The sequence below is a fragment of the Pieris rapae genome, chromosome 15 (assembly GCF_905147795.1).
Source record: "Pieris rapae chromosome 15, ilPieRapa1.1, whole genome shotgun sequence".
Classification (NCBI taxonomy): Eukaryota; Metazoa; Arthropoda; class Insecta; order Lepidoptera; family Pieridae; genus Pieris; species Pieris rapae.
The window spans coordinates 971,887-995,257 of NC_059523.1; the positions used below are offsets into that span (position 1 = coordinate 971,887).

Consider the following 23,371-nt stretch of genomic DNA (forward strand, 5'->3'; position numbering starts at 1 on the left):
TTTACAAGGGAAGATGCGATTTTGAATATTTTTATTAATATTTATCTGTACGACGAAGGGGAATGCTTTAAATTATTATTATATACACTAGACCTATTTTAATTAGTGTTAAGTGTTAGTGAATTCATATTACCGATACTCTAGACTCGATTGTAATTTGAAAAATTGTGTTTAATAATCTATTCGTAAAAAATTATTTAATTATGACACCAGGTGGGCTTCCCAGTACCACTCCTTCCACTTGACTGTCAACGAGAGAAACGTCAAGTAATCGTCGACGACCAGTCTCTTTCCGATCAGCTTGATTCCTTGGCGTTGCGTATTTACCATGAAGAGTGTTCAGGGGAGCTGTTCGAATTAATCTCCAGCTGAGTTTCATTACAGGACGTGGACGCAGAATATGAAATTCCCATAGTATCGACCTTGACGTCTGTCGTTCCACAACTGAGCGTTTTTAAGGCATTTTCTGCTATGTACCACCACTTTGAGGAACCTGTCCGTTAGGGTCAGCTTGGCTCAAAGGCCGGCATCGCACTCGCGAGCCTTCTGGGAATGACCATGGGCGGTATCACTTAACAACAAATGAGCCTCCTGCCTGTTAGCCTCCTGTTCTATAAATAAGTTATTTCCACTAACCTATAACCAAGTCAAATAAAATCCAACAAATAAACAGTGCCGGTGACTTTCTTACCGTCCATTATCAGGAGTGCAGAAATAAAAGAACACACCAGAAGCGAGCGACAAATCGAAGAATTCGGGAATACACCTAGGTGTATCATATAAAATACAATAATAACTTAATGTTATACTTATGCTATAGTAATGAATATATATATATTTTCATTCAAGTGCAGTACTTAAATATTGAGGTTGGCGCCTGGTAGTTAGTACCTACCGGTGTCTTCAGAACTGGTGCTTTCCTCGCTTGTCTCCGTTCTGAATTACTATTAGAGTCAAACCATGCATCAACATCCCACATGTTAAAATAAGTACAATCAGGTAATCTTTAATTTATCGTTAACTTTTCGAATTTCTTTTTAGATTTTTTTGACTTGACAATTGCTTAAGTTCTTTCAAAGTTTTTGGCATATATAGAAGCGGTAATATTGGATAGCATATGCCTTTTTGTACATTAACGTAACGTATATTACTAATGTATTTTAAAGATAAAATTATAATATTTAGAACAATATTGTAAGTAACAAATTAATAACCATATAGACTTATGATTATCTGCTTGAATAAATAAATATTATTATGGACTAAGAAGATATATGTTAGGCATCTTTAAAGATTACTTCTTTGATCATTCAGTTATCTTTTTCCGGAATTCCCTCCCATGAGATAACCTTAACAGTTATCCTTTACAGCTCAAATGCATGAAAATATAGAACTACCTCTATAAATTACCATGTAGATGACAGCAATCATTATAATAATCAAAAACAGTAGACTTAAGAACAATTGTCTTTAAATCTAATAATACCATAATATGTAAGGACTTTTCTTGCATGACAATAGTTATATTAAATTTAATGTGCTACCATCTGTAGGCGAATAGCAAAAACTTATACCATCTGTTGTCAAATCATTCAATAACTTTTCTTTTATTCATATCCAAAAATACCTTTAAGTTTATTGATTTCCATATATTTTTTATTATTAATTCAATTCATTCGAAACAAATAATATAGTTATGGGATTCGTAGACGTGGAAATTTGGTTGTCAACGCCATTATACATAAACTACTAATCGCCACAAAATAATTGATCTATAGAAAAATTCAGTCCAATCAAAACAATTTATTTCTTTATTAAATTTTAAATATCGCCTTAGAAATGCTTCCAGTTTTTAATGCTTCCAATGCCGATTTGTATTCTGATAGAGCATAAGTTTTGACACCAAGATTTTCGTAATTCAAATACCTGGAAATTTAATGTTAAAAAAAAAGTTACTTAGATTTCAACTAAAAGGAAATCTTTAAAAGACAGACTAGCTCACTGCTTGAGAATATTATATCGATTATAGTTACTAGATTGAATTGCCATCAACAAAATCTTTTTTGTCAGTACAAATATGTAACATTAACATAACATTTTTGAACAAATTGATTATAATAAAACTCCGTTTTTCCGTTTTATATTTGATTAACTTAACTCGAAGTTTTCGCCTATAAAAAGTTGCTTTTAAGTACACAAAAAGGCTTGATATGTAGTGTAAATATGACCATAAAGAAAAATACATTTTATGATGAAATATTACCTGCTGCCCATAGCACTTAATAGTCCAATTGCTTTAGGGAAACTGAATGGGTTTATTTTTACACCAATAATCGTCAACTCCTTATCGTATACAGCATAAGGATTTATTCTGAAAAAGTTAATAAAATTAAAAATCAAGCCATCAAAATCACTAACAAAAAATAAACCGTACAACGCGAACAATTTGACAAAAGACTCTTCAATTGCGAAAATTTAATTTAAGTATACTCACGATGCCTGGTGTGTAGGAGGGCAACACCCAAAAAGAATATATTTGCCGCCATGACGTAAATAGTTAAATGATACCTCCATCACTTTACCGACACCTAAAACATTTTAAGCATACAAAATTAATTATTATCTACTGCTAGAGAGCAAACGCAGTAAGTTTTTGAGAAAGACACAACGTTTGTGCTACATTTTGGCGAAAAACTATTATAGATTTAATGATAATATACCGGTACAATCAATGATGACGTCATACTGCAGCTTCTCCGAAGCCAGGACATCTGGAGTTATTAATCTGTAGCCAGTCTCTGAAAAAAGTCATCATAAACTACAAATTTCATAAAAATTGAATTCCATAATATTACAAATTCAGTACTTCTAGCACTTTTTATATTTTTCTTACTGAATTTTAATAATCATTTAAATTGTCTGTTTTTCATACTCCTAATGTAAGTATAAATAAACATATGAAAACATATTCAATAATCCAATCGAAATAAACACTATTAATAAAATCCTATTCAATTACTGGGTGTCAGCAACAGAAGTCCAATCGGTGTCAGGATTGTAGCGAGATTGTGACTAAATGATATTCTACTTATTATTTTAAATTAGGTATCAATATTTATTAAAGTTATTTCATTGTTTTTATTTTATTAACTGACTTCCAAAAAGGAGAAGGTATCTCAATTTCACCTTTTAAACTTTTTATGTGTAAACCTATACTTAACTTAGTTTTGTTAGAGAGGAAGAATCCTAGAATAGTACTATGGTAAGATTATGTTGATAAATAATAAATTCTTTGGGATGCCATTCCAAATTCAAAAAAATGTGTTTCTTTTAAAAAAATATTAAACTTGTGTGTTTATTTAGTTAAATTAGATTATTAATGAATTCATTTACAAGCATTTACCTAGTTTCTTTACAATGTCGAGTCTCGTTTTGTTCATTTCCGAGACTGTCACATCTTTATGTCCTTGAAGATGAAGAGTCGTCAACCAAAGATTACCTAAAAAAAAATAAAGACGTAAAGGAAAAATATGTAAATTAGTTTCATTGTCTTTGATCAAAATACATTCATATATACTTTATTAGGAAAGTAGAGTCGATTAATACCTAAAAAAAGTGAGAAATTTGTCACAAAATTAAACAAAACATGTGTTATAGACTACTAGGTTTAAACTACTACTAGGTCGAAAACTTAATTTGTATAAAAATGATAATTCGTATCGATAAAGGAGGCGCCCTCTATTGTCGGGGGGCAAAACATACTTTTGGTCGCTGCGGCGGAAAAAGTAAAAACTAGAATTGTTTATACACAAAATTTAAAAATGCCACAGGTTAACTATATGACTGGCTGATCCAATATAAATAGTGTAAGTATAATACGCAAATTTTGTATTTCAGCAGTCGAACTTCTAAGCGTGTTTGTAGCCCATGAATGTAGATGTCGCTAGCATATGTTTACGTTTCTGTACCAATGCGTCTATTACAGAATAAGTTGTTATGTGAACTCAAATGTCAGAAAAAGAGAACAACTAATTTCATAGAGGTAAAGTAATTTTTATAATACATAATTCACAAGCGAAATAAATATAAAACTCGTGTTTTTACATATATCATATTATAAACAACTAGGGGTCCTAGATAAAAGATAAATTTAATACTGCAAAATGACAATAAAGATAATTGAAATGTAAATAAAATAATTTAGATAATACACTATCGTGTGTCGTATTATTGTTTATGTGTCTGTTTTTAAAGGCGTAATATGTTTTTAAACACTGTTATCAGAATATGTCAATATAATATATAATTTATAGTGTACGATGTGTATAAATAGTTTGGGTCGTGAGATTCAAGTACGGATGACCCCAGAGCTGGTGATTTCCTCGCTCAACGGCTAGATTTCAAATTGTATCGCAATACAATTTGAAATCATTTTTAATCTCTACTTATCCACATTAATTATTATTACTTAAGCCAAGAAGAAATAATCTAATTACGTTTATATCTACAATATACCCCTTTAAAATATAAAACCTATAAATAACCTTTCATATGAAAATGTACCCGCTCATAATCATTTTCACGCACACATACATGTCATATCAATCTTAATACATGATTTTAAACAATATTTTTCGATATATTATGTCGTATGTGTATATGGGAGGTATGGAACGTGCAAAAAATCTATGATTAATTAATCTAATAAATTAATCTAATAAAATTATTATTATTAACTAGGTGCCTTCGCGAACTTCGTTTCGCCTTAATATTTATTTATTACAGAAATAGACACATTATCCTTACAGCCTGTGCCCATACGATATTGTCGAGAAAGATTTAATAAAATATAATAAGTAATAAAGTACATATTATATAAAATTAAACACATAGTATACCCAAAATCGCTACTGTGAATTCACTCTGCGAACATACAAATATGTCGATAGTGTCGTAGACAGCATTTAGTAAGCGCAACGTACTGGATAACGGGGATCTGTGCAACAGACTGGTTCTTGACTTTGGTATCGCAAATAACCTAGGCCTTCGCCGTCGCACATATCCTATAGGTACTGAGAAACCCAGTTCTGGGAGCTTAGCATAATTATTTTGAAGCCACAACGTAACAATTTTGCCATGTTACTAAATGCTTTTCCGTAATTAAAACCTTTATACAACATTAAACTATTTTATTTTTTAGCAATTTTCCCATCCATAAAAACCAACCAAACAAAGTAATCCAATTAGTGCAGCCGCCATCGAGTTTTACTCTCAGCAAAATATTTTGCTGAATCATTTTGATTTAAGTATATCACTGTATCCAAGGCGAAACTATGCCTGATATATTTTATAACAAATATATTCACTTACCGATAATACCGGCTCCAACAACAAGTATCTTGGTGCCGACTGGAATTGGTGCAGCCCGGTCAAATCCATGTGAAACACACGAGTATGGTTCGCACAGACCCGCTGAAAACGTCAGTAAAAACATTCTACAATCTTCATTCATACTTTCAACGATGACAGCAGTTAATATTCCCGTATGTCAAAATGCAATAGATTTTGCTAAGCCCCGTGTTTAAAGTCTATCGGTGCACAGCTGGTGATCGAACTCCATATATATATATATACTCCGATAGTTCATGCTTGATCTCGTTTCTGAATTCTACCCTAAACCCCAGCCAATAAATGTGAGCAATCATTAGTTTAGATTTTAGCTTAAGTCACCTCCTAAGACCTAAGGTATAAAGACGTCGAAAGCAACTGTACAAAATTATAAAAAAAAATAACCGTCATATTTCTAAAAAGTTTTAATAAAATATCTCAGAATAAATTTAATTCAAAAAAGGTTCGATTGAGTTGTATTGATTATAATTATTTTTCGTATTACTTTATACTCACCTTGCTCTGTAGTTATTCCGTCTGGTAACAAATATACCTGGTCCTGTGGACATCTGACATACTGGGCCCAGCCTCCATCCTTCCAAATGCCAATGGTGCTGTTAATTCCAGCTGTTAGACAGTACTGGTATTTACCATCGCGGCAGAAGTTGCAGAGATTGCAGGCGCTGTAAGGAATTTACATTGTTTTTATTTTATTTAAAACAGTTTTATGGTATGAAAACTTGTCCATTTATTTGAATTTTAGTTGATATTACAGAATAGGGCCGTTCAATTATTACGTAAGAAGATTCACTGCAATTTGACCCCTCCCCCTTATATCTCTGAAGTTACCAGAACACTTACAAGCAGAGCACAAAAAATAGAGTTCTGGCAGCACAAAATAGTTTAAATTTAAATATATTTTAATTCAAATCATTGTAAATATGCATGTTAATCGTACATTTTAACAGAATTGTGTGTGGCTGTTCGTCACAGGCTTGGTTCTTTAACACAGAGGACATAGTGCGTTCGATTCCCAGAAAAACAGGCATAAATAAAGCATATTATGTGAGATGAAGCCGCCTCACCGATTTGGATCAACGACGACCTTCTGCCCAACCTTGAAGATAGATTTCTTTCCCACTTCATGGACTACACCACTGAACTCGTGTCCTAAGGGCAGAGGTCGCTCCTTCGATGCCGGAAATTCTCCCTAAAATATTTTTTATTATCTTATATCAGACTTTCTCTTTCACACGCGAATACTTTAATCACTTCTGTGTCTTCCACGAGTTGTCTGTTGTTTCATTTATATTCAAAACTTAATGTAATCCCATAGATGAAACCTACCTGTATAATATGAAGATCGGTACCACAGACTCCAGAATATTCTACTTTGACGATGACATCATCATCATTTGTTATCTCTGGCATTGGGTAGTTCTCGTCATATTTGAGAGTGAGGGATTTTCCGTCGAATACTACAGCCTTCATTTTGTATCTGCAAAAATGATTGATGATAATATTTAGGAACAATATAAACATGTGTGTACAAAGGTAAAAGTAAAACAGCCAAAAAAATTTGTTTACTAGTGATTACAATTTGGAATTTAACTCAAATATAAATTAACGAATGAATATTAGAAAAAAAGTGTGCATAAGTCAGTATGTTACGCTTTTACACCTAAACTCACTGACAATAAAATTTGGCGTCTCTACGCCTCTAGATGAAACATTGAAGGCTTTAATTGCCTGCAGAAAATTTTCTGGACCCTTATTGCATATAAAAGCTTATTTGTGTTTATCGGAACACCTGATGTTGGAGGACCATGGATAGCGATTAATTGAGACTGCTACTACGACTACTTCCCAAAATTGGTGCTCGAACACCAGGGTCCTGGCCTCGGGGCATTAAAGGAGTGGTGGGCATCTGGCCCCAAATTATTTTTCGAATAAAATGGAAAAAAAATCAGTATTTTTCAAATAATAATTTAATGTGAAACCAAGTTAGTATTTAAGAAACATACAACACATACAACTAGTCGACATTTTTTTCCGAAGTCTATTATGGGGGGCCTGTTTAGTGGGCTGTAGCGTCGGTTGCCCTCACCTAAATCCGGCCCTGGCAACATTCACCCCTTGGATCACACACAATCATCCCACAGGGACTTTTTTGTGGTCATTTTTATATCAAATAAATAACATTACCACAAAGACGTGTGTAAAACTTTGCATATTATATGTGTTTGATAGTTTAAGGTAACTACGACCCAAATTATGAAGATATAGACATTTTCCTTACCAAAAAGGGTGTGAGGTAATATTTTAAGAAGCGTGAAGATTTTGACTTTTTTAAACAGTTGCAAATTAGTTTAAATATAATAATTTTTTTTCAATTCATTTACTGAATTAACTTTTCTGTTTTGGCTTTGCATATTGTTTTAGTGTTTTCTTTTATAATATAAATATGTGTAGCTGTAAGATTATAAATAAATAAATTATGAACTTACAGAAATCGTCCGATTCTTATCACAGTTCACTTTAATCTAAATATTGTTGAGCGGTGATAACTTGTTACATAATTACTATTGTGACTATATTTGTTGACAAACGACGATTTATATAATTAACCAAACGTTTTTTTTAAGCCATATTGAAGATATCTTAGAGCGTCTTGAAGAGAGCATTAGAGCGCGTAGGTACATTAAAAGGAAGCCGTTTCTATAAAGGCATCGCTAGAGACGATGTGGTTGATCCCTTGGAAGATGGGACGGACTTTGGTGTGGCTTACTACTTGTTTGGACACGTTAGTCCCATCTGACCCCCCTCGGACAAGCCAAAATCGGCTGAAGTCTCCGCAAAGTGGGCATAATAAACGGCTCAAATATACGTGGGTGACACTGAAAATGTTTCGAACTGGCCAGAAACATTGCTAAAGAAAACTTTTTTGAATTTCAATGCCAGAACTCATTGGTAACCTAAATATTGCGTTCATTTCTCATTAGTTTTTGAGAATTGGCGGCGAATCTAAAACACTTGTTAAACGTGAACAATGAACCTAATTGTCAGGATTGATATTTTTTAGGCAACTATGATATTCCACTTAAAACAGAGATAAATGCTAGACGCACCTGAGCTTTTCCTATGCTGTACGACGTATACAAGACTGCGGGTGACGGCAGCGTATAAAATATAGGTCATCAGAAGTGGTGAGTAATGGGTCTATTAAAATGATCTTTGATATGATTCGGTCAAGGTCCTTGTAATGCTTCATAAATGGTTTGAATAAGGTTATGGCATCGCTTGGGTAGGCGGGGGCTGCCCCCTTTAGAGAATCGGAAAACCCTTTTTAAAATACATAATTTATATAGGTAAATTTATTTTGATTGTTTAATCTTAATGTTTACGTAAAGAAGCGTACTAAAAATAAGAAAAATACATAAAATTTAAATAAATAAAAAATAGAAGAAAAACGAAAGTGATGCCTTACAATATTCCCTTAAACAGAAATGGCAATGAGAGGGGCATATAGCAAGATACACAGATAAACTTTGGACTTTAAAGACAACTGTATGGAAAGGACTAAAGGGAAGAAGAAGAGGATGCCATAAAAAAAGGTGGATAGAAGAAAAAGAAGCGGTAACAGGAAGCGAATGAAGAAAGAAAGCCATGGACAGAGTCAATTGGAAAAAGCTGGAGGAGGCCTTTAACCGCGAAGGGGTGCCACATAGTAAACAAGTCTTTAATAAAAACATAGCATTGTCACCCATTTGTATTATTGACCAAACTTAAATGACTTGTTTTTGTAACCCGTACTTATCTTATCGCAATTATATTACAGGATCAACTCGTGGATTTTAATTATTGTTGAGTGAAAGCTGTTTAAAAACTTTATAGTTTTATTATATTTTTGAAGTAGGTATAGGTCTTACCTTAAAAAGCAGTGTTGGCCTAGTGGCTCCAGCGTGCGAGTCTCATACCTGACGTCGTAGGTTCGATCCCCGGCTATGCACCAATGGACTTTCTTTCTATAAACGCATTTAACATTTGAACGGTGAAGGAAAACAATCGTGAGGAAACCGACATGTCTAAGTCCCAAAGAGTCGACGACGTGTGTCAGGCACTGGAGGCTGATCACCTACTTGCCTATTAGATTTAAAAATTAATCATGAAACAGATTCAGAAATCTGAGTCCAAGACCTAAAGAGATTGTAGTGCTACTGATTTATATTTATACGTCTTACGTATTCTAAGCGTTAGAGTTTTACGATTCATCATATAAATCTTCATTAAAAAAATATTTTTTTTTTTGAAATCTAACATTTAGATAGAGGAAAAAACTTATAGTCTTTCTTGGCCTAGTGGTTAGTTGCTCACTCTCCCTGAGAACCCTGAGATAATCACTGTTTAAATTTATTTATGATACAAAAAATGCGATGAAGAGACCAATTGAATGGCGCAAAAATTGACGAGGTGTAAGAAAAAAGAAAACATACAATAATCAAACAAAACCCACTGGTTGCTTTGTGAATAAAAAAAAAAATTTTAACGCATATTAAGCATATTTATAAATTTGTGTTTTAAGTTTTAACATTTGAATCATATAGATTGACAATTAGGTATCAAGTTCGACATTGCGTCTGTCGAATTTTTCTGTCGTGACAGTGACAGCTGACGCTGAGATCATTCAATTTGTTTTTGAATTTTGATCATTCGAAAATCGAATATTGACGAGGAGTGAAGCGTTGTTTTCAAAAATGGCGTGGTCTTTTTTGAAATATTTTGCCGTTGTTTTCTATTTAATATCGATTGGTAAGTTGTCATAATAATTACCGCATACATTATTCATGTTTATTTGTTTAAAAGTTTTAAGCGTCAGGACAGTAACTTTCTTCGCACCTTTTGTTTTGTTACCTGACACACCCAGTTTTCAAAAAAAGAATGCTTTTCGTAAGACACACATACCCAAAAAGACTTTTTATGTTTAAGATTAGAATAAATTTAATCATTTAGTTTATTTAAAAGTTTTTGTTGTTTTATAATTTCTTTAAACACCCATGCCTATTTATCGGCGTCCTGGTGTAAACAAACAATGAATATTATCACGTTTTGTTTATAATTTACTGAAGGTCCAAACATCATTTCCACTAGGATATTAAAAATATTCTGGAAGGCTGTACACATTAAGGAAGATGTTTTATAACAAACACAAAAACCCGTTTATTATATGACTGGTATATATTGTGATATTATTGTACCTGTGTTTTGATATTATTTATTGTCAAATACTATTATTAATTTAACTGTTTTGGCCTTTGGTAAATTTGAATGCAGTTCACACACTAATAAATTAAGAAATTGTAATAATTAAAATTAAATTTCATGGAAAAATAAATTCTCACTGAAACAAACCAACCACTTAATTTGGTTGCAAGTTTAAGGTCTGGGATTTTGCTTGTTAAATTTTATTGTGATATCCCTTTTGTAAAGAATTAGCTGTGTTAATAAATAATAACATGATTTTAGCTAATGCACAGCGTACCCCAACAATATCACATATCACTCAAGAACAGATAAGAGATATTGGAGGACAGGTAGACCTGGACTGCTCTGTCCATTATGGTCAAGATTATCCTGTACTTTGGGTAAGTAATTCTTTTCTTGTATATGTGCAGAGACAACAAACTTAATCCTGAAGAAATCCAATGGGTGCTTGATGCAACCCACTTAGTGCTTCAAGAAAAATGTTAACAATCCTCAACAGGCAATCATAAATTTGTGAACCTTCTGTCTATTTATCTAGTGTATTAAAAAGAATGTTATAAGTTAAAAAAGCAAACTGTTATAATTTGTAAATTTTATATGGTATAATCTGCCCAATTTTTACACAACTGAGCTTAGAAAGCAGGCTATGATGATATGATATATGGGTATTGCTCAGCCCAGTTTGTTTAAAAGACATTAAAAACAATAGTGTCATCAGACAATAATAACAAGTTGAATAAGGATGCTTCATTCTTGTTATCAACACTTTATTTTAGTATCATTTATAGCATTGTTGCATAGAAAGCAATATAAATAGAGGCATATTCTCTATATGATTTATGTATATATATATTTAAATATTGCCTAATGCAGTACATTTATTCCCTATCACTAAAATTACTACTTTAAAAATAAAAATAGGGTACAACAATGTAATGTCATTTGACACTTGTGGTTTGTAACTATATAATAATTTATGTAAAGTCTTATTGTGATATTTATTGGCCTAGATTCTCCTCAGTATATATAATATTAAGGTATTTATTACGCATATATGTAGATTGTATAGATATGCTTACATGAGAATTTCAATGTAAGGAGGATGTAAAGGATATAACAAAAATTTTCTATTTAATGAAGTTAGCATGTTATCAACAATATTGTAGGTACAGCAAGTACAGAGAGAAAAGCTAGTCTTGTGATGTAAAATAATATAAATCTATATTAAGACCTGACACTGCCCTTTTATCAGAGAAAGTGATAAGAGTTAGGTCAAAAGCTATCTGTAATATATTTTTATATGGTAAAAGAAAAAAAACATAAAAATAAACATCCCATATACTGTGTATAAATGATTTTGTTAAACCATTATAACTATGCTCAAAGTTTCCTATAGGTAAATGTACCAAATATTCTAATCTAAATCAGATTAGTATAAAAAATATATAAATACACATGTGCATAGTATTTGTTTTTTCAATAAATTAATTGTTATTTAGTGAAGAACAATATTTTTTTTTATTTACACTATTATAATTTGACACATTTTATTGTATATTTTTTTCAGGTTAAATATGACCGTTTGAAGACAACAGAGTCATTGCCCCTGTCTACCAGCTCTGGTCTCATTATCCGTGACTCCCGGTTCTCCTTGCGTTATGATGATGCCTCGGCTACGTATACACTTTCTGTAAGTTATTGCATTATACAATACCCATCAAAAGGGGTTCTTGTATGAATTACTATCCACGTTATGGTTCATATTGTAATTTGTGTCAAATAACAAATTCGTTTTGAGCAATCAGATATGTCGAACTTTTTTAAGGGTTTCACAGCCCTTGAAACTAGATCTAAGTTTAGTTAATGTTCTAGATTGCATTAATGGTACATTTGACAGTTTTCATAATAAATTCGATTCATTATTCATTCCCATTCAAAATTTGTGCTATAGACCTCAAAATCTTCGTTATAATATAATCAATTACTATTACTACTACAGTGTTAGTATTAATTTAATGTATACTATACATAATTTATACTATAAAAACGATATATAATTTCAGATCAAAGATATCCAAGAGACAGATGCTGGATGGTATCAGTGTCAAGTAATAATCACAGTGAGTAGCATAATATCAGCTGAAGTGGAGTTGCAAGTGAGAAGGCCACCAATCATCTCTGACAACTCTACTCGGTCTATTGTCACCAGTGAAGGAGAGAGTGAGTTTTTTTTTTCCTGTTAAATAAACAGCTAGCGTCATCAGAGCGTCTAATGTCTAGACAATACTTAGACATTTAAGTCTAAATTCTGTAACTTAGCATTTAAGTCTAAATTAGAGAATTTAGACTTAATGCTCTAATTAGCAGAGCATTTAAGTCCATGGCATATTTATAAATAATTATCTTTTGAATATAATTCCCAAATGGCCAGAGTTTATATGGGGCTGTTCAAGCATTATGTAAGAAATCAATTTATCCCCTCCCCCCACTTGTCAGCCAAAGTAAGGAAACCTCTCAATATAGTATATAATAATAGTACATAAATTAATTTATTTATTAAGGAAACCTCGAAACTGTATTTAGTTTTCAATCACAATGTGTGGGTAATATGTGTAAAGATTTAATTACTGTTTACGTAATCACCCAATAAAAAATTTAAATAACAACTCAATACTGTTTATGTAACAGTTGAACGGCCCCTTTTGCACTGAAATATTCAACTTTTCAACAACTACAAATAATTTGGACCAGTTCCGATAAAATTATTTTATCTGTAAATTTTTACTTTAACATTTACGTAATTAGGTACACAAATGGAATGCTACTCCGATGGTTTCCCTCCCCCAAAGATCTCTTGGCGTCGGGAGAACAACGCCATCCTACCTACTGGTGGCTCCATCTACCGGTAAGTTAATAATAAATAATAAAAATGCATAATGCTGGAACTTGCTAGAAAACTATTCTAGAACTATAGTTTGTAAAGGACAAGAGCTAAAAGTGTTTTTACTATCGTAAAACTCTTTAATGTCTGCATAATACAGTAGACTCCCTTAAAACACGATATTCTTAAAATTATTTTTCATTTATAGCTATTTCAATCCCTCATATAATACGTGATTACATACTTATATTTCTGTAGTGTGACATTTAGAATTATTTTTACGTAACTGTTGCTATTGGTCTCCGAATTATAGCTATGTACCGTCCAATGCGCAGGCGCATCTATTTAGGTTAGAGAGCCAATCATATGGCAGCAGTTTTTGAACAAACAAAGGATTTATGCTTCAGATGTATGATTGTAACAAACAAAATGTTTTTGATGGACGAAATGCTATTTTTAGACGTATGTCTTGAGTAAGCGAGCCCTACAATTACCTAGTTGGCCCCTTCTCACTCTCTTTCAATCTTTCTCAATTGCTTTCTCCCTTTTCATCGACAAAACGCTCCACATCTTCGCTGCATTTCTTCTAATACTATTATTATCCGTAAAAAATCTACCCTCATCCGCCTAAGGAAGTTTAACTTCAAAACGATGATACAATCATAATATGTATAGGATCATATACTAAACTCAACCTTAAAAATATGTATGTGTAATGTTTTTAATACAATTTTAAAATGGTACCAATCTTATATAAGCAATAAATTGTTTTATAAAAATAGACTAATGTAAACTATTTGAATAATTATAGTTAACTTTAAACTATTTTCTTCTTGAATTCTATTCAAGATCTGAAAATAAATGTGTTGTATTTTTTTAGTGGCAACATTCTGAAAATCCCGAAGGTACACAAGGAAGACCGTGGAACATACTACTGTGTGGCTGAAAACGGTGTGGGCAAAGGGGCCAGGAGGAACATTAACTTGGAAGTCGAGTTCGCCCCAGTTGTGACTGTCCCGAGGCCCAGATTGGGACAGGTAAATATAATGTTATTTTTCTTTATAGAAAAAACGGACAGGAGGTTCACCTGATGTTAAGTAATACCGCCGCCCATTGACACTCAATGCCAGAGGGCTCGCGAGTGCATTGCCGGCCTTTTAAAAGGAGTATATATCCATTTAACATTTTTGTGTATATACATATTTTATTACATATTTTTTCTTAAATACATGACAATTATGGTAAATATAAATGTTACGAGAAATAAAAATATTGTTAAAAATATAATGTTAATTATTTTATTGAACCTGTGACCTCAGAGATGAAAATCGCACGCCGGAGCCATTAGTCAGAGAGTGATCTTAAAAAGTCTTCTCTTATACATTTATAAATGTTTTCAGGCTTTACAATACGACATGGACTTAGAGTGTCACGTTGAGGCCTACCCTCCACCGGCCATCACTTGGCTCAAGGATGAAGTGCTTCTGTCGAACAACCAGCATTATAGGTATGTATTGTTGAATTATTATCAGTTAAATAGTTATTTCAGTATTAAATTTTCACTATATTTTTGCTTTGGTTTTTTAAAGGCTGGCATTGAGGCATTGTAATCTCCAAGTATCGGTTCTCGACGACTTAACGACAAATCGGCTAAAATGTCGATATCATGTCCCTTGAATGACGTAATTTAATTAATAAACAATTTCATTATTCGATTAAAAAAAACAAAGAACTTAGATTTCTTTGAAGTAACAAGATACTATCTTTTCAAAAATTGAATCTATAGCCTTATTCTACGTTTGTAGAAAAAACGACGCTAACAACAGAAAAAGCTAAAATGTTGACTTTAGGCTAAAGTGTATAAACCGACCGACTAACCGATCGAATAAAAAACCGTCACCCTTAAGTTAGTCTTTAGCTAACTTAGGGTGTCGGTTTTTTGTGACGTTGTGCGAGCGCATCGTAAAAATTTACTCTTTTTGCTTTTCCCTATCGCGCCAAAAAAAGGATAAATTCAAAATCTACCTTTTGTTCCTCCCATACAAAACGCCAATTTCATATGTAAGGAACTAATAAATTAGTTATAGAAGTTAAAAAGTAAAAATTATAATCATTGAATAAATCCTCCTTTCAGAATATCTCACTTCGCGACCGCAGACGAATTCACAGACACGACGCTTAGAGTAATAACTATTGAGAAGCGGCAATATGGAATGTTCACTTGCAAAGCACAGAACAAGTTGGGAAGGGACGAGGGCAGAGTCGAGTTGTTTGGTTAGTACTGTGACATCTGACATTTGACATTTGCTAAACTGTCAGTTCTGATTTATATTGTCATTTCATTATGACGTTCGTTATTTTTTTTAATAGATAGATTTTGATTGTTTTTGGAATGTCATTAGTGCTAGATTTTTATACAATTTACTGACGGGTTTTAAGTTAAATATAGTAATTCCGTGTTGTAGACTTCTCTATAGAGTTTAGCTCTAGATGATGAGATGAGAGATAAGAAGATGCGCTTTCTGTAGAGAGCCCCAAGCGAAATTGAAGTATTATCACTGAATAAATAAAAATTAAAACTCTCGTTAAACGCAAATTAATCAACAATTAATTTTATAAATTTGACGAATATTTAAATTATCCTAATTTTAACATGTATGACTCAAAACTTGGCGATTGAAAAGAGTGGCGGAAAATGTCTTGCCAGTTCTTCTTGTCCGCTCTACGCCCTTGACTTGCGAACTGATAGTAAATGTAAATTTACAATTAATTTAATTTTTTTTGACGTTCATAAGTGTACTTTTACCTAGGTCCTAGATGAATAAAGTTATTTTTAATTTGAGACTGAATCACGATGGGAAATAGGGCCCGGGTGGGCATTTGTTAATATTTTTAGAGTCTGAAAATAGTAATTTTTAAAGCGTGGGAATGCTTAACATGGAATTATGAAATAAAAAACATTATAATGTATTTTCTTAAACTTAATTAATAGTAATTTTGAGATTATTAAATGCGTTGTAATTTTACGTTTTAAGTCGGACGTTATTATTAAAAAGTATTAGAGTTAAATTAATAAGGAAATAATTTAAACTAAAAAAAATTCGATTGCTCAAGTAGCAATACTTTGTATTGAAGGCTTATTTGTTCCAAGTCTTGTATTATTTTATAAGTAAGAAAGCAATGCATGGCATGAATGTATGTTTGTATGTAGAAACAATTATCCCGGTGTGTCCGCCGGCGTGTGGCCAAGCGCGCTACGGAGCTGCAACATCACTCGCGCCCTCCATTGAAACGGTCGCTGTTATGTTCACGGCCTATGTCCTATACGCCTTCCGGTAAGTTGCACGTGTCAATTACTATTACTCTTATTAATAAAAATTTTGAAGGTTGTTTGATACTAGTGTTCTATTGTATTTAAAAAAAAAATCCAAAAAAAATTAAATGAATTGCTTCCACTTCAGTTATGAAAGTGTCGTTGGCAATTTAATAGAGAAATTATTGTCTTTGGTTTTTCAAGCTTTACTGATTTTTAGGCATGTTTTGTTATGTAGACCAAAATTTATTTATTTCAGACATACACACATTATCTTTACAGACTATCCCAATACGACAATGTAGAGAAACATGTAATAAAAATATAATAATGTACATAAAAATTGGACACATAATTTACACAATATCGCTACTGTGAATTCATTCTGCGAACATACAATAACATATTTCCATGTTAGCAAAATTGTGGTTGAACTTTTATGTCTTAAATTTTTTAAGTTGAGATTCTCCTAGTGAGAAAGAGACACACTTCTGTATCTGTTTCATAAATTTTACTTAAATTTTTAGTCTAAGGGTTTCTAGAAGAGGAACATAACAAACAGACATTTATTACTAACGAAACGAACACACAGAAACACATATTAATACTAATAAATTTATTCATTCATATACGAGACTGAGCGACCTATGAAGCTATATAAACATGTATGATTTTGACACGCTTAGTGCAAAGCCTCGTATCTAAAGATTCCAGACCTCAAATAATTTTACTTGTAAACTAGCCTACCTGGCACAGCTCGTTTTGCCATGTATATCATTTATAATAAAAAATAGGGGTTGAAAATTTTGTTGGGTTGTATGTATTTTTTAATGATGTTGATACAGTTGATAAAAAAAATAAAAATTTATCTAAAAATAAAAAAAATAAAAAATATTTAGGGGCGGACTACCCTTAACATTTAGGGGGATGAAAAGTAGATGTCTGATTCTCAGACATACCTAATATGCACACAAAATTTCATGAGAATCGGTCAAGCCGTTTCGGAGGCGTTTGCACTTGCACATCCATATACGGTTGAAATTAGCTTAACTAGGCTCAGTAGTTAAACATATATTATCACGTTTTCAGAATCGCCAATACCAGACATTAATCACGCCGGATTACGACTGGATCCGGAGCTCTACGGAACCGGGGTGACCAACAAACAACACATATCGTTGACACTTACGCCGCTTCTTTATGTTTATAGATTTTATCAATAAAACAGTGTTGCTAGACTATAAAAATAGAAATATTAGTTTTGAAAATTCGAAATACAGAAATTGCAAAAAAAAAAAAAACAAAAATACATTCAAATTTTAATTTTAAAATAAGAATACTGTATTTCTTGCAAGGAAAAAAGTGTTGCCAGCAAAAACTAAAGTTTAAAAATATTAATAGAATATTGTCTACTTCCAGTGTTGCCAGCGAATTGCAACATCTGTATTTTAATTTAATTTTTACAAGCAACAATATGCCTTACGATTCAACGACTTTTAAAAGACAATAGGACTAAGAGTAGTTTTTGACAATTTTAATATTTCAGTGAAAATCTAATTAAGTTTTTACACAAAGATATTTAAGGTTTTTTAACCTGCAATCAATTTTGTCAATTTCAAATCAAATGTACAAACGAGCTCAAATCTTATCAAATTCGTACAAATTTTGAGAATCTCAATTATACAAAATTATTTACATTTCTTTAAACTAAATTTTCTTAGTAAGTAACTTAGTATGTAATTTTATATTTTTGTAAATTTAACATGTATACACTTATTTTTACAACGCCTGACGTAAAATCCAATTTAATTTAAACATTCGACATATCCATATTTTTTTATTATGAAATCGTGACGAAACATATAAAAAAATAAATAAAATGACTTTACTGTTAGTGCAAAAACTCTAGACTCATTGCTAAGTATGACTTCCGTATGTCATTCCGTTAGTCATGACAGTTAATTTTAACATTAATGTCTAGAAATGGTACCAAAACCGATGTAGTTATAAAAACTAGCTAACAACGCTTTTGCTGCTAGATCAAGCGAAATATTTTTGCGCTTAAAACAATTAACGCTTACCAACCTATAAAGCGCTTTTCTTAAAGCGAATTGCTTGAATTTTATGTTTTGAATTGACTAAATCTAGCGCTTTTTTAGATTCTGCAGCTAATTTGTATGAAGGCAAATCCTACGGGCGACCTCTAAGCCATTTCTAGTGTCATAATCTTAATAGGTTTTCCTTCTTGTTCTAGAACCCACCAAATAGTACCAAATCATAAAGAAGTTACCATACTAAAAAAACAGACATTCCTAAATGCATTTAATAACTTTTTTAGAAGTCATTCCAAATTAATTTTTTAGACTGGTTTATTCCATCCATTTTATTTTACTTAATATTTTAAAATTAACCTAGATATATTTCGACATTTTTCGAATAAAAATTACTAATAAACAGCTGTGCTACTCTGTGAGACATATCAATTCCAACTATTTACACATTAAAATTCGAATGAAGTATAACATTGGAATCGTTATTTAACTTACAGAGTAATCTTGCTGATATGGATCTTTTTTAGAATCAAATGGACTAAACGTTCTTGCATTTTCTTAATTATTTTGTAAATTGTGTACTGTATTTTATTGTATTTACCCGGGTTCATGTAAAAACGTTACGCGATTAATAATATTTTTTGTTTGCTTAGAAATTACACGTAACCCTGCTCAAACTCGCGATCCCTCTAGCATCGAGTGTCCATGGGCGGAGGTATTACTTAACATCAGGTGAGCCTCCTGCCCGTTTGCCCCCTGTTCTATAAAAAAAAATGTGAAAACTGTTATACTTTTAATCCCGTACGAATATTTTGTATAAAACTTTATATGACAAGTCTAAAATAATTGTTAGAATGGGTATAGCTTCGGTTAGTTGGCAAAAGATGCGCAGGAGTCATTTTATCTGTACATGCGCGAACTTTCACCCAAAATCTAGCGGAGATAAAGAACTTTTGTAAGCTGAAAATAGTTCTACCCAAATCGCGTAATTGCTATTTTAACAGTGATTTGTAACTGTGAAATTCACTTATAGCAGTGATTTTTATAACTGACATGATTTATCATATGAAATGTTTGCATGTGTGAGGTTTTAATAAAGATTTTTTTCAAATTCACGTCTTATTATTAAATCCTGGTTGTGAAGAAAGGATGTGGTATTGTTCCCCCAAAAAGAATAACCATTGGCCCGAAGTTCCCAGTGAAGAATGTACTGAGGTTGTATGCTACACCCACAAATCAATTTATTACAAACTTCAGGTCTTGAATTTTATTGTAATATATTCGTAAAAATTTGTTTTTTTTTTAAATTCTAACATAACTAAATTTTGTCAGAATTTTCCGACATTTCGAACAAAAGTTGAAAAGAGAAAAATTCTCAATTTAGAACTTTTTTAACTAGAAAAATAGTTATAAATGCCTCATACCATTACAGAGGTAATTTATCAAAGATATTGTAAACGAATTGATGAATAAAAAATGTCTACTATTGGCGTCCCTGCCCTCTCTTAATATCCAAACCTGCCCTGGTAGCCCTGGTCGGTTATCCAAACACCGCTACTATAATCGTAAAAGATCGTCTTGTTAGTTCTGTCGTATCTTCGGCTTCTGCTTAAGTATATTAATTAGTTTTGTATACCTATCATATTCGGGTAATGGGACACAGCTTATTCTGTCACCAATATTTAAACATAATCTTTCATCTTTCTTGAAATATGGCCACGTAAATTCCTGCCCCGTCCAAGTTGGCTTTCTGAAAAAAAAATTATAGATTTCATATATTTAATTATGAAATTAGAAATTCGTATTAGCAATCATATTATGTCCAGCGTTTGGATGGTAAGAGACCTCGTGCTCCTTCATAAACAAACATATTATTAAAACAAATGGCTTGGTCTTAACAGTATTTGGTCGCCACTGCATATTCAAGACTGTTAATATTACAGCCAACATAATTATTATTCGCTCAAAGAATCACAAGAAAAGGGCAGATGCCTTCTTCCTTCAAACTCCCCATCCTTCGGTGGTCTTAATAGCATAACGCTGGCTGATAAAGTATCACCCGTTATGCTCGTTTCATCTAGTATTTAGTGACTAATAAAAACTCACCCAGTTTTGGCGAAGTTACACAACGCCTCTGTCAACATATCAACAAGTTTTATATCTTGTTCATTAAAAGTATTTCTTCTCTTCTCTGTGTAAAATATAAATTGTAATATATCGGTGTGTGTAGCGCCTTTTACTCCTAAACTTTTCATGAAACGCGTGTTGTAGCCAAATCTACAAAAATAGAAATCGTCGTTTCTAGAAAATAAATCTGCTGTGTGGATTATGTCTCTAGTGATATACAAATCTGAAGTTAAATCTAAGTATTGAACTAGTGTTGAAGGACCGATTTCTTTATCTTGAAAGTACAATTGTTTTAGTTGTTTCTCCATATCCATTAATTGCACAGCAGACTTATCTTCTAATGCAGGACTCGATACGAATTGCAATACATCTTTGTCAAATTTAAATTGTCCGGATGGATGAGTTATAAAATATGCCGATTCGTGGATTGCCACACTCATAAGAGCTGGAACTTTAGAATAATTATTAGTCCTTAATGACTGTAGAGGATACTCAACCAAAAATGGTTCCACATTATCATATTTATTTTCAACTACTGCCTGTACAAAGGTGTGTATGCCATTTTTTTTTGAACGAGAAACTGATTTCATTAAAGCCTTAATCAAATCTTCAGGAGAAGAGTTCCGAAGCAAATTATCTATTTCCTTAGCGCAATTGATGTTATTTCCTAAATTTGAAGCAATATCTTTTGCTCTTTCCATGTGATTATCGCCCATCATTTCATCAGATATAGCTGTTGATAAACCAATTATTCTTTTAAATATACCTTGAGTCATCTTTGAAATCGATAATAATGTAGTTATACTTGCGCCTGCACTTTCTCCCATTCCTGTAATATTGTTTGGATCACCATTAAAATGTTCGATGTTTTGTTTCACCCATTTTAGAGCTGTAGCAGCATCTTTAAGTCCTGCATTACCGGGCACTTCTGGTGTTTCAAGGTTAAGAAATCCAAAAACATTGAGACGATAGTTAATTGTGACTACAATGACATCCTGGCGAACCAAGTAATCTGGACGAAACATGTGACCAAAACCCCTTTGTAAATTACCGCCATGTACGAAATATAGTACTGAAAGACTTTGCTGTTGTTCATCAGGCAATATTGGAGTGTACACATTTAAATATAAGCAGTCTTCTGAACCTTCTATACATTTTTTGTAGGGATTTGATTGCACGGCTTTATTTCCAGGTTTTGTCGCGTCGAGTACTCCAGACCAGTTATCGATTTTCTGAGGATCCTGTAAATTAGTTTTGGTATTATATCCATTAAATTATTATTCATTTTTAATATAGACAGGGTTTTTTGTTAACACGAACAAAAAACTCAGGGTGACATTCATTATAGTTCTAATTCTAAGTCTTTTACAATTTATTGTTGAGAAATTACGACCTACATTTTCATAACCGATACCTGTTCCATTTATGTGAGACAGAAGGGTGAACTAATTGTACTCACCCTAAATCTGAGAGGCCCCAAAGGTGGTTTAGCGTAGGGTATGCCTTCGAAGCTATAGTACTGTTTACCACACGGAGTACTGCACACTTTACCTCTCATTTTACCCTGGGGTACTGTCACATGGCAATCGGATTTCTCTGAATAAAAAAGAAAATCGTGTATAAAATATTAAATCTCGCCTAGAAGTAATAATGTAATAATTCAACCCTTATGTCTGGCAATGCGAGCCAAAACATTATCTTTTATATAAACTATACTCACTGCGATACAATTTAAAAGGGTTGACAATGATTTTCCTTATTGAACACGTCACCATTGTTCGATACATCTTGTGTGACTGCAGTTGAGTCTCTTGAACTTTTTTCAAATATATAATAGTGCCAACGTTATACTTATACGCTATAATATGTAGAATGTAGTGTGTCCAAAAATGTTAATTTTTACGCAGACGACCAGAAAATCTTTTACTTTAACCTCACCTTGTGCAAAAGTTGCAATGTTCCGCCAACGTAAAGTGTGGATTATTCACCAATGACTGACTGGCCCGAAGGACCAATGGGTTGATGTCGATACTTTGTCTATTTCCCTATCTTTGGGGAACTCGAAGACAGCCGCTTGTTGTGGATGTATGAACAAATTGTGGAGTTGTACAGATTTATAGCCTGTTGGGCTAAAGAAGTATTTAAAGCCAAAAAAGGTAATTCCGCACAAGAAGTATATGCCCTTTACATCACGCCTTGGGAAAGATTCAAAGTCGAGACTTAGCGCTTAGTATGTACTTATTATTTATATATCAAAAAGGATATTCGATTAAGACCCTCTAAAGCCCTCCTTTATCTCTTCAAAGATTTTAACTGTTTTAATCTGCAAAAAACTAACACTGCCCAGAG

The 23,371-nt window shown here is 32.5% G+C and overlaps 3 protein-coding genes across 4 annotated transcripts; 1 reads left to right on the forward strand and 2 right to left on the reverse strand.

The window, feature by feature from the left end:
- Nucleotides 1-1,788: 1,788 nt before the first annotated feature.
- Nucleotides 1,789-8,005, reverse strand: LOC111000494 (D-arabinitol dehydrogenase 1). Of its 2 annotated transcripts, none has more exons than XM_022269940.2 (10): nt 7,896-8,005; nt 6,736-6,886; nt 6,474-6,598; nt 5,905-6,071; nt 5,371-5,472; nt 3,404-3,499; nt 2,721-2,798; nt 2,495-2,588; nt 2,264-2,371; nt 1,789-1,926 (listed from the first exon to the last, which is right to left on the reverse strand). In XM_022269940.2, the coding sequence occupies exons 2-10, from the start codon at nt 6,877-6,879 to the stop codon at nt 1,815-1,817; spliced, it is 1,026 nt and encodes a 341-aa protein (XP_022125632.2). In that variant the 5' UTR covers nt 6,880-6,886; nt 7,896-8,005; the 3' UTR covers nt 1,789-1,814. The 2 variants fall into 2 exon arrangements, with proteins under 2 accessions (XP_022125632.2, XP_022125633.2); XM_022269941.2 differs by lacking the exon at nt 7,896-8,005 and adding an exon at nt 7,688-7,774.
- Nucleotides 8,006-10,069: 2,064 nt separating this feature from the next.
- On the forward strand, nt 10,070-20,001 carry LOC111000493 (lachesin). Its single transcript, XM_022269939.2, has 10 exons — nt 10,070-10,197; nt 10,912-11,030; nt 12,218-12,340; nt 12,714-12,870; nt 13,456-13,555; nt 14,412-14,568; nt 14,932-15,038; nt 15,666-15,805; nt 16,743-16,866; nt 17,934-20,001. The coding sequence occupies exons 1-10, from the start codon at nt 10,143-10,145 to the stop codon at nt 17,953-17,955; spliced, it is 1,104 nt and encodes a 367-aa protein (XP_022125631.2). The 5' UTR covers nt 10,070-10,142; the 3' UTR covers nt 17,956-20,001.
- Nucleotides 20,002-20,325: 324 nt separating this feature from the next.
- Nucleotides 20,326-22,823, reverse strand: LOC111000501 (esterase FE4-like). The gene is made up of 4 exons (XM_045631390.1): nt 22,743-22,823; nt 22,482-22,618; nt 21,002-22,263; nt 20,326-20,645 (listed from the first exon to the last, which is right to left on the reverse strand). The coding sequence occupies exons 1-4, from the start codon at nt 22,807-22,809 to the stop codon at nt 20,477-20,479; spliced, it is 1,635 nt and encodes a 544-aa protein (XP_045487346.1). The 5' UTR covers nt 22,810-22,823; the 3' UTR covers nt 20,326-20,476.
- Nucleotides 22,824-23,371: the final 548 nt, after the last annotated feature.

Excerpts from the sequence above, each read along its gene's own strand:
- LOC111000501 (XM_045631390.1), bottom strand. The coding sequence starts at position 22,809 with ATGTATCGAACAATGGTGACGTGTTCAATAAGGAAAATCATTGTCAAC. Across the intron at positions 22,619-22,742 it reads CCCTTTTAAATTGTATCGCA|AGAAATCCGATTGCCATGTG; the intron begins GTGAGTATAGTT and ends TTTTTTATTCAG. Across the intron at positions 22,264-22,481 it reads TGGGGCCTCTCAGATTTAGG|GATCCTCAGAAAATCGATAA; the intron begins GTGAGTACAATT and ends ACTAATTTACAG.
- LOC111000494 (XM_022269940.2), bottom strand. The coding sequence starts at position 6,879 with ATGAAGGCTGTAGTATTCGACGGAAAATCCCTCACTCTCAAATATGAC. Across the intron at positions 2,799-3,403 it reads CGACATTGTAAAGAAACTAG|AGACTGGCTACAGATTAATA; the intron begins GTAAATGCTTGT and ends GACTTTTTTCAG. Across the intron at positions 2,372-2,494 it reads CCTCCTACACACCAGGCATC|AATAAATCCTTATGCTGTAT; the intron begins GTGAGTATACTT and ends TAACTTTTTCAG.
- LOC111000493 (XM_022269939.2), top strand. The coding sequence starts at position 10,143 with ATGGCGTGGTCTTTTTTGAAATATTTTGCCGTTGTTTTCTATTTAATA. Across the intron at positions 12,871-13,455 it reads TGTCACCAGTGAAGGAGAGA|GTACACAAATGGAATGCTAC; the intron begins GTGAGTTTTTTT and ends TTACGTAATTAG. Across the intron at positions 15,039-15,665 it reads TCGAACAACCAGCATTATAG|AATATCTCACTTCGCGACCG; the intron begins GTATGTATTGTT and ends TCCTCCTTTCAG.